The sequence below is a fragment of the Myxine glutinosa genome, chromosome 10 (genome assembly GCF_964187855.1).
Source record: "Myxine glutinosa chromosome 10, kmMyxGlut1.1, whole genome shotgun sequence".
In the NCBI taxonomy this organism is placed as follows: Eukaryota; Metazoa; Chordata; class Myxini; order Myxiniformes; family Myxinidae; genus Myxine; species Myxine glutinosa.
Window position 1 is genome coordinate 88,392,495 of NC_136270.1, and position 11,478 is coordinate 88,403,972.

The 11,478-nt window shown below is 40.5% G+C and overlaps 1 protein-coding gene across 3 annotated transcripts in view; it reads left to right on the forward strand.

Moving 5' to 3' along the window:
- The window catches only part of LOC137434005 (zinc transporter ZIP5-like), an 88,217-nt gene extending 79,491 nt beyond the window's left edge, over positions 1 to 8,726 (forward strand). For all 3 annotated transcript variants that reach the window (XM_068126586.2, XM_068126587.2, XM_068126588.2), the window contains exon 10: positions 8,357 to 8,726. In XM_068126586.2, coding sequence (XP_067982687.2) covers positions 8,357 to 8,497 — 141 coding nt within the window. In that variant the 3' untranslated portion in view covers positions 8,498 to 8,726. The remainder of the gene's footprint in view (positions 1 to 8,356) is intronic.
- The last annotated feature ends 2,752 nt before the right edge of the window (positions 8,727 to 11,478 follow it).

Below are 11,478 nucleotides of genomic sequence, written 5' to 3' on the forward strand. Positions count from 1 at the left end.
GCTGCTCGGCCATGGAAACCCATTTAATGAAGTTCCCGACGAGCAGTTGTTGTGCTGACGTTGCTTCCAGAAGCAGTTTGGAACTCGGTAGTGAGTGTTGCAACAGAGGACAGACGATTTTTACGTGCCACGTGCTTCAATACTCGGCAGTCCCGTTCTGTGAGCTTGTTTGGCCTACCACTTCGTGGCTGAGCTGTTGTTCCCCCTGGACGTTTCCACTTCACAATAACAGCACTTACAGTTGACCGGGGCAGCTCCAGCAGGGCAGAAATTTGACGAACTGACTTGTTGGAAAGGTGGCATCCCATGACGGTGCCACATTGAAAATCACTGAGCTCTTCAGTACGACCCATTCTCCTGCCAATGTTTGTCTATGGAGATTGCATGGCTGTGTGCTTGATTATATATACCTGTCAGCAATGGGTGTGGCTGAAATAGCCTAATCCACTAATTAGAAGGAGTGTCCGCATACTTTTGGTCGTGTAGTGTAGATTAGATATTCCAGAAAGTTCTGGAAGTCAACTTCCCCCGACATTGTGCTTTTGTGTAATTGTTAGCACATACTAGTTCGTATCGAAACAGCTTCAGCTTCAGGAGTCTCGTTGGGATCTTATATTTCCATTTGTTTCTTCGAGTAATCTGAACAAGGTGGACCTTCAGCACCATCTGGCGAATTAATGGAGGAATTCATTATTTAAATCGCGAACCTTCATTGTAATTTGCCACTGATATGTACTCGGGTCTTTCTCCGATTTACCAACTTCATTAAATATTTTCATTTTTCAAACTGATACTTATATTTTCAAACTGATAACCTTTATTTAGCGTAAGGTCTCACACATTGCCTTCACATCACACTTTTTACACTTATAGTTTGTTTGATTGACAACAGTCCAGTGAAATCACTTTCATGTTCATCTCCAACATGCGGTCAAAATGAAATTCGCTCGATCTTACACCTGTATCTTAAACCTGCGAAAGACTGATAGATTTACAAAACAGGTCGACACCTGCATGAAAATCACCTTCTGAATCAATCATAAAAGTCACACCTGGAAAGTAATTGTTGCAGCTCAGTCAGTAGTGACTGTTTGGCATTCTCATACTCTTACCTTATTGTACAGGAAAGTAGGACATGATTGTACCTGTACAATTGATATGACACAAGCAGTCTGACACACCGCGTCAGTGCTGGTAGCATCATTAGCATCATACCAGTGCTGGTAGCATCATTGTGTTAGAAACGGTCTTGCATCCAATCATTTTAAATTTGATCTTCTTCTTCGTTTGAATGCAGCACAAGGCTTGGAATAGCATCATTGGCTGAGGGCACGGCTGTGCCGCTGATGCAACGCCCTCTGCTGGTTAGGGTGGGAATTTGTAATTTATTCAGGGTGCTGGTGATAGCTCGCCTACTCTTCGCGGAGGACACTTGGGATATTTAACGTCAACTAACGAATGCTAGCAGACAGAACGCCAGTTTAACGTACATCTGAGGGACGACACACACATTGATGGATTTTTCTCCTGACTGTAAAACGATATTGCAGTAAAGACTATCGGGACAAATCGCTGTGCCACGGCTCATACCGCATATGAGGTTCTATATAAGGTCCCACAGTTGACAGTGCATGTCAGAGCAGAAACTCTACCATGAAGTCCAAGGAACTGTCCGTAGGACTCCGAGATATAATTGTGAGGAGACAGATCTGGGTAAGAGTATAATAGAAATCAATTTCTAGAGTGTTGAAAGTTCCCAAGAGCACAGTGAGCTCCATCATAAGGAAATGGAAAGAACATGGAACGACCAAGACTCTAAGAAAAAATCAGAAAAAATCCTGATGTCCAAAACCCTTCATGACATTTCCTTTTGCAGTATTGACTGCTTCGACTGTGTGTATGTATTTTATTAATTTAAAGTTATTTTGGCAATCAAAATAAGCTCCTCCTCTTCTTCTTCTGTAATGGCCCCAATTATTCTCACCTTGTGGAGCGGGCCAGAGGGAACAGTTCTGGCCAATGGTTTCTGGAACAACCTGGCCAGATGTGACGTTCAACTGAAGGTGGCTGGGATTTGTGACAACACACCTCTTTGCAAAACACACCGTGGGATATTTAACGTACACCAATAACCAGGGCTGGCATATGGGCCCTCCGGATTAACATCCATGTGATGGACGGTGCACACAATGATGGGTTACCCTGCTTGTAAAACACCGGGATGACGGTTTATAGCTGGTTCGGGATTCTAACCTGGGTTGGATAGCTTAGAGGGAAGTGTACGCACCGCTAGGCCATCTTGTCACCCCATTTACACTTGCTGAAAAGGTCATTATCATTCACTTGATGGATATATATTTATATATTATTTAAGCTTCTCTACTCTCACTCGCCAGCTGAGGTGTGGATTTTCATTCCTGTAAAACCTCAAATATAAAAATATATTCATAGTTAATTTTAATAACAATAATAAGGATCATATGATTGATGAAGATCCTGTTCCATTAACTCTCAATTTTACAGCTACATGCCACCTCACCTTGATCTCTTACCTTTACTCCTGAATACTCAACCATATTTAATTTGAGAAATATTCTGTCTGTTTGTTAGTGCAAAATCGAGGATTTTTCAAGTATATTGGTCGGTGGACTTTGTTATTCTGTCTGTTTTAAATTTGAAAATTGAACAGGACTTACAAATTGCCTCACTGAATTGGGAAACCAACCCATTTTGAGGTCAAAAGGTCAAATCACGGTCAAACTTCTAAAATCATCAATTTTCATCTGAAAATCATCCTTTTTCATCCTATTCACTTGAAAAATTAAACAGCAATTGCGTAGTGCATCACTGAATTGGGAAACCAACCATTTTTGAGGTCAAAATGTCAAAGGTCAAATCAAGGTCAAACTTCTAAAATCATCAATTTTCATCTGAAAAATCATCCTTTTTCATCCTATTAACTTGAAAATTAAACAGCAATTGCGTAGTGCATCACTGAATTGGGAAACCAACCATTTTTGAGGTCAAAATGTCAAAGGTCAAATCAAGGTCAAACTTCTAAAATCATCAATTTTCATCTGAAAAATCATCCTTTTTCATCCTATTAACTTGAAAATTAAACAGCAATTATGTAGTGCATCAATGAATTGGGAAACCAACTATTTTTGAGGTCAAACGGTCAAATCAAGGTCAAACTTCTAAAATAAATTTTCATGTGGAAAATAATCAATTTTAATCCTATTAACTTGAAAATTAAGCAGCAACTGCGTAGTGCATCACTGAATTGGGAAAATACTCATTTTGAGGTCAAAAGATCAAAGGTCAAATCAAGGTCAAACTTCTAAAATCATCAATTTTCATCTGAAAAATCATCCTTATTCATCCTATTAACTTGAACATTAAACAGCAATTGCATAGTGCATCACTGAATTGGGAAACCACCCATTTTGAAGTCAAAAGGTCAAAGGTCAAATCAAGGTAAAACTTCTAAAATCATCAATTTTCATCTGGATAATCATCCTTTTTCATCGTATTAACTTGAAAATTAAACAGCAATTACATAGTGGATCACTGAATTGGGAAACCAACTATTTTTGAGGTCAAAGGTCAACTCAAGGTCAAACTTCTAAAACCCATTTTCATGTGGGAAATCAATTTTTTATCCGATTGACCCGAGCTTTGATTAAGATTGTCAATTTTAATCTTAATGAAATGGACAATTTGATGTATCCATGGCAACATTTTTGGGGGCAGGGGGTGGGTGGATTTTGCAAGTATTGTGCTCTGCATGGCGTCTTTCTTGTTTGTTTGTTTACTTGTTTGTGTGCTTCACTTCTTTCCACTCCTGAACCACTCGACAGATTGAGTTGAAAACTGATGTTTTATCCATGGTGTGCACATGAAGGTTTTAGGGGGTAAAATGCATTTTTATAGCCTGGGGGGGTGTGTCAGGGCTGCACCCCAATTCTCTCTATGTAAATGAGTGTGGTATAGTGCTGCCTCCTGGTGGAGGATTACAAGTGATCTTGTCCGAAATTCTGGGGAAATTAACCGGGTATGGACAGGTTCTTCACGAGCATAATGATTCCTGGTAACGCAATGTATGTATTCAGTTTCCCAAGAACCAAATCTGTCAGAGCAAGTGTGTGCACTACTTGACGAGCTGTGATAGAGGAAGCTTGGAAGGTTTATGTGTCATGCACATCTGTGTCGGTATAATATGTGGTGCGTATAATCACATTCATTAGATGATTAGAGAGTTAAAAATAAAGATCAATGTCTATCAGAGCAAAAAGAGTTAAGATGTATTTTCTGGTAATGTGAGTGTCTTACTTTACTGGGCAATGATATGGCCAAATTGACCACCATGTTGCGAGTATTTAGCCTCTCCTGTTAGCAAGGGATTATAAAGTAGAGTTTAGTGTGTTCATCTGCACACATATTGACATTAATATAGATCTTTCGATCTCAGATCTACTGTAAGCTAGAGTATCTACTATAAGTTAGAGTATCTAATGTAAGCTAGAGTATCTACTGTAAGCTAGAGTATCTACTGTAAGCCGAGTATCTACTGTAAGCCGAGTATCTACTGTAAGCTAGAGTATCTACTGTAAGCTAGAGTATCTACTGTAAGCTGGAGTATCTGCTGTAAGCCGAGTATCTGCTGTAAGCTAGAGTATCTACTGTAAGCTAGAGTATCTACTGTAAGCTAGAGTATCTACTGTAAGCTAGAGTATCTACTGTAAGCTAGAGTATCTACTGTAAGCCGAGTATCTACTGTAAGCCGAGTATCTACTGTAAGCTAGAGTATCTACTGTAAGCTGGAGTATCTGCTGTAAGCCGAGTATCTACTGTAAGCCGAGGATCTCTGCAATGCTAAATGCTTTTTGGTGACCTCCACCGAAAGTGGATGGAGGTTATGTTTTTACCACTGTCTGTTTGTCTTTTGTGAACTGGATATCTTAAAACATTGTGGACAAATTCAAACGAAATTGGGTGGAGTGGTTGGGTATGTGACGAGGACAAAATGATTATATTTTAGTGATGATCCGGATCCATATCTGAGAATTTTACAAGGATTTTTCAGCATTGAGTGATAGGGACAAAAACGATAAATAGGACGATATCTCAAAAAGTTATGGACGGATTATAATAAAACTTGGGGGATGAGTTGGTTAGACGACAAGAACAGGCCGATTCGATTTTGGTTCAGGTCCGAATCCAGATCCGGCCTATCATTGGCATACAAAACAAACTGTTCAGTCTGGCGGAGGCATGCGCTCTCCCGAGTGCCGTTCTAGTTTTTTTCTGATTTCATTTTTCTGCAAAAGGAGGTGGAATTCACAGCCACAGAAACTAAAGAAAAACCGGTAGGAATGTCTGCCTATTGAGTATATTAGACAAGCAGGTGGCCTCTTTGCAATCCGTACGAGTTTCTTTTTGGAAAGAGAGACTTGTTTACTCGTCCAGAACGTGTTCCATAAGCATTGCTTAGCATTAGCCAGAGCTCGGCCCAACACAATGGAGACAAAATCGATCCAACATAAACGCAAAGCTGTAAGCTTCTTCCTGACATTGTTCACCGACTTGTCCAATAGCTTTCGTTCAGGGGAGGGGAATGTGATGAAAAAAAAAACAGGTTAGACTTAGGTCAACACTGTTTTTGGGGGATTGTTTTGCCTTTTTACCTCCGCCCCCGAAGGTGGATGGAGGTTATGTTTTCACCCCTGTCTGTTTGTCTGTTTGTTTGTTTGTTTGTGAACAAAATATCTCAAGAAGTTGTGGACGGATTCGGACGAAATTTGGCAGAGATGTAGCGTATGTGACAAGGGCGAAATGATTAGATTTTGGTGAAGATCCGGATTCGGATCCGGCTACTAGAATATTTTAAGTGATTCTTCACCATTGGAATTATCGGGCCAAAAACGACACATAGCAGGATATCTCAAAAGGTTGTGGACGTATTTGGACGAAACTTTGTGGACAGGTTGTGTGTGTGACGAGGAAGAATCGATTCGATTTTGGTGAAGATCTGAATATGGACTCGGATATGAGAATTATTTAATTTTTTTTAGTGATTCTTCACCATTGAGTGGCATGGCCAACCAGGTGGAGGTACGCTCTCTACTGAGTGCCGTTCTAGTTATTAACTGAGATTGTGATTTTCTTCGAAGCACCTGATCATTAATCACATTTTCTTGATTTGAAAACAAAAACAACCATCGCTTCCCTTTTTGTTTTGTTTCAAAATTACAATAACCCTGGCAAGATTGGCAAGATTGTTCCAATGAACCCACCTGGAGCATAACTGACAACTTTCCCCAGAGTTTGAACATGGCTTTTTCCTTGACCCACCCATTCATTACTCACAGGTTTCCGTCATCTTTATTACAAAAGGGCAGAATAAAACTTCACGCACGAAAAGAGGCTGCCCGTGTGGTCCATCACAACTTGCATTTTATCCATATCCACGTCTTCTTTCCTTTCCACTTGCAATCGTACTTTATAGTATTCCCAGTCGTATGTGCATATTCCATTTCTGTAGGTGGGAGATTTTGACTATGGTGGGTCAGCCCAAATGTGGATTGTTGGGAAGCTTGCAATGGAATGGTTTACGTCAATGGGGGAGTGCAGATGGGCCAGTGTTGCTCGAGTACTCAATTCAACATCCTTTGGAAAAAGTGAAAAGTTTTCATCTCACGCAACTCCTTCACCGAACTGTGCCTGAATGGCCGCTAATGAATCAAAGGGAAACGTGAGTGATGTGTGGGTGGATCATCTAGCGTTGGGTGTGTCATGTAGGACTCCGGCAGAAGTCATAACAGCTAGGTTTTCAGGGGGAAAGTTCAACCTTTTGTTTGCTGTATAAATGTGATAACTTTAATACAACATTGTTGTGGTTTTGGAAAATGCGCTCCTGGAGGAGGGGAGGGAGGAGAGTGCATCCATGTACACTGTATGAATCCTGAGATAAGTATTTCTTAGTCTATGGAAAGGTAGACCTTTTCCTATTGTCTAAGGAGTTGGGAATGGGAACATCCGTTGCGGTTGCTTTATTATGTTGAGGGCATCAGACATGGACTATGTAGTCCTCATCGAAGCGGGGCCTTAAATAAAAGAGAAATAAAGGTATTAGAGAAGAAAATGAGAAAAAGTATAAAGAGAAATGAGAGAGAGAATGTAAAGGTTTACTGCAGTGCAATGTCCGCAGCTTTTGAAATACCGCAGTGCAGTGTCCATGTGGTTTTTACATCTCCCACCCCCCACCCCCCTTCCCATGCCTCCTCCCCCCAAGCCCTCTCCCTCCCACAGATCTCCCGATGTCCCTGCTCTCCATCTTGTTCTCCCGCTCCCTTTATCATGTTTTATGTGTCACTTTGTCTTTTTGTGATCAATGTTAGCTCTTACACGAGCCTCGATCTTGTATACAAAAAAATAAAAAATAAAGGTGAGGCATGAAAACGAGTAAGAAAAGTTTATGATGAAAAGTGTATGATGTTTGTTTGTGCGAAAGAGATGTTGAAGCTAGGCCCGGTAGAAATGGTTTGAGTGAGACAGAAAGTAAGACCAGCAATCCTGACCCAGGGAGTGTAAGATGGTTCCGGGCACCACTTTAACGCTCCTAAGTCCGAACGGTAGTACTACCCTGAGCGGTTGATGTCTCCAACCAACTACCTGATTCGTAAGCTTAGTCGATGTATTTCCGGATTGGTGTCTCCCCATTTCTAACTATCTCTTTCTTGCAGCCCATTCGGTCCGTTATAGGGTCTTTCCTTCAATCTACATTCGGTCCATGCTTCGGTTCATTCGGTATTCGGTAAACAATGTTCTTTTTGGTGTTCGAGTAAATACTTTCCGGGACGTCATTTTAATTTACTAAATCCTCGTGCGACACAACTTCTCCAAACGAATTTATTGTGATAGCAGCGGCTACAGAGTACAAGGAAGAGGGAAAGAAAGATAAATACATAGGGAGTCAGAAGGGGGGACCCCCCTGCCAGGTTTATCGATGGACCCTACCATTGTGCATACTTTAGTGGAAGGGGGACCCCCCTGCCAGGTTTATCGATGGACCCTACCATTGTGCATACTTTAATAGAAGGGGGACCGCCCTGCCAGGTTTATCGATGGACCCTACCATTGTGCATACTTTAATAGAAGGGGAACCCCCCTGCCAGGTTTATCGATGGACCCTACCATTGTGCATACTTTAATAGAAGGGGGACCGCCCTGCCAGGTTTATCGATGGACCCTACCATTGTGCATACTTTAATACAATATGTCAGCTTTAATACAATTGCTTGTTTTCTTGTGGATAATGGGGGGTTTTTTTGTCTCCCGAATTTCGTCTCTACAGCTACCAACTGCACGAACAGATAGGGAGAGCAAAAACACCCTGTACCTGCTTCTGCAAAACCTGGGCCTACTCCTGGGATTTTCCATAATGGTCTTGATCGCTCTTTGTGAAGACAGCCTCCTGTTGCATCTCCAGAAGTGACTTGTTCAGTGTCAATTTCTTTGCTTATCTGAGCCTGCAATGTTTCTCTAAATCAACCATAAACAAGAAAGTGATTACAGTAAGTGCAGCCAAGGAGAGACTTCAATTTTAAGTTTAAAAAAATTCCTTGTATTTGGTGTTTTTATAAAGTTTGCACTGTCCGATTTACTATTTGGTTGTGGCATTGTGTGACAAAGCAAAATTAAAATGCTGTACTTACAGAGAAGAACGGAAAGCAAAGTGTGGATTAGCATCGAGTATAACAGCAACCATGTGGATGAGTGGAAGGGGGAGGGGAGTGAGAGGTGAAAAGAGGAGGAGAAAGATATACTACATAAACATTTTTTGGGGAGGGGGGGCTTTGACAGGCCCCTCCGTTTTGGGGGCGGAGGGAAGTGAAGGAGGAAAAAATTTACCCGTGCAAAGAGCGCTTTAACCTCAGTGTTGCCCAGGTAAAAAAAAAAAGGAAATTGTAATACCCTCTGCCCCCATCACCAGGTGGCGCTACACGGTACACTTACCCCCCGGACAAAGTTGTATTTGTATTTGTACCCCGAGTAAAGTATATAAGTGTTTATAGCTGGGGGTCCCGGCGTTGCTCAAGTGACAAAGAAACATTAACATAAGGGGTGTTGCGAAATAAATGATACTTTTTTCCCCAAAGATGAAATTAAGTTTCAATCGGATGAAAATCCAACCAAAGGCTTTATTTCATTCAAAAATTAAAAACTCACGTTTAATATGCGTCAATATGTCCACCATTAGCTTCAGAAACCATTTGAAGTCGACTTTTAAAAGATTTCAGCAAAGACACGAACATTAGTCGCAAATATGACGGAGACAACACGCAAGCAACGTGCGCGACACGTCATGATGACGCACGCAAAATTTGAATAAATCGTGGACATGTGGTCAATACAATCTGGGGGGAAAAGGTATCATTTAATTTGCAACATGTGGTCAATACAATCTGGGGGGGGGGGGGGGGAAAGTATCATTTATTTTGCAACATGTGGTCAATACAATCTGGGGGGGGGGGGGGGGAAGTATCATTTATTTTGCAACATGTCAATACAATCTGGGGGGAAAAAGATTCATTTATTTTGCAACGTCAATACAATCTGGGGGGGGGGAAGTATCATTTATTTTGCAACATGTGGTCAATACAATCTGGGGGGGGGGAAGTATCATTTATTTTGCAACATGTCAATACAATCTGGGGGGAAAAAGTATCATTTATTTTGCAACATGTGGTCAATACAATCTGGAGGGAAAAAGTATCATTTCTTTTGCAACATGTGGTCAATACAATCTGGAGGGAAAAAGTATCATTTATTTTGGCAACATGTGGTCAATACAATCTGGAGGGAAAAAGTATCATTTCTTTTGCAACATGTCAATACAATCTGGGGGGAAAAAGTATCATTTCTTTTGCAACATGTCAATACAATCTGGAGGGGAAAAAGTATCATTTATTTTGCAACATGTCAATACAATCTGGAGGGAAAAAGTATCATTTCTTTTGCAACATGTGGCCAATACAATCTGGAGGGAAAAAGTATCATTTCTTTTGCAACATGTCAATACAATCTGGAGGGAAAAAGTATCATTTATTTTGCAACAATGTGGTCAATACAATCTGGGGGAAAAAGTATCATTTCTTTTGCAACATGTCAATACAATCTGGAGGGAAAAAGTATCATTTCTTTTGCAACATGTCAATACAATCTGGAGGGAAAAAGTATCATTTCTTTTGCAACATGTCAATACAATCTGGAGGGAAAAAGTATCATTTCTTTTGCAACATGTCAATACAATCTGGGGGGAAAAAGTTATCATTTATTTTTGCAACATGTGGTCAATACAATCTGGAGGGAAAAAGTATCATTTCTTTTGCAACATGTCAATACAATCTGGGGGGAAAAAAGTATCATTTATTTTGCAACATGTCAATACAATCTGGGGGGAAAAAGTATCATTTATTTTGCAACATTTGGTCAATACAATCTGGGGGGGGAAAGTATCATTTATTTTGCAACATGTCAATACAATCTGGGGGAAAAAAGTATCATTTATTTTGCAACATGTGGTCAATACAATCTGGGGGGGAAAAGTATCATTTATTTTGCAACACCCCACATTTGAAATGAGGGCAAATACAATGGAAAAGCAATTACATCCAAATCAGAATCCATCACAAATGTCAAATCATCATTTTACCTTTTCGTTGAATATATGCTGGTGAATGGACCATTGATCACGTTTCTGAGTTAAGTATGACGCCGTCAGGAAGAAGAAGCAGCCTTACCCTCAACTTCGACCACCTCCGGAATTTGTTTGATTATTTGTGTTCAAATGTCTGGTAATTGTATTTATCTATGCGAATGTGTACTTGTATATAACTGTCATTAATAAAAAAAGGCTTAAGCACCACAGAGGTTTTTTTTTTTAATCCCCAAAAATCCAACTTAAATTTTTTTTTGCCTTAAAACACTCGCAGGCAGGCATTGATGAACCTCTGAATGTTTGACGAAGATCCGTTCAGCCATCTCTGAGAAAAATGTGCGACCGCACACAGACAGGCAGAACAACAGCTCTCTTCTATAGTAGATCAGGATTATTACCATCACAAATGTCCACCTCTATGAACAACTCATTGTACAAACTCAATAATACAAATTCTAGGGCACATTTGCATGTTTTGTACAAATTGTGAATTTCACCCCACCACACCTCCACGCCATCAACCACCACCCACACCCATCTCCTAACCCACAACAAATCATACATTCCGATTCCCAACATTGAAGAAGCCTTCAACTTTTCCTCACTTCCTTTGACCTGCTTTTCCTTTTACCACCCCTCTTCAGCATCACTTTAAACCTTCCCTTTTCTCAAAAAAAATTCATAAAGACCTCGACTTCTACCACAGCGTACGTAGTATGTGGAACGTCAACATTTGTGGCAGAAATACCGAGTCA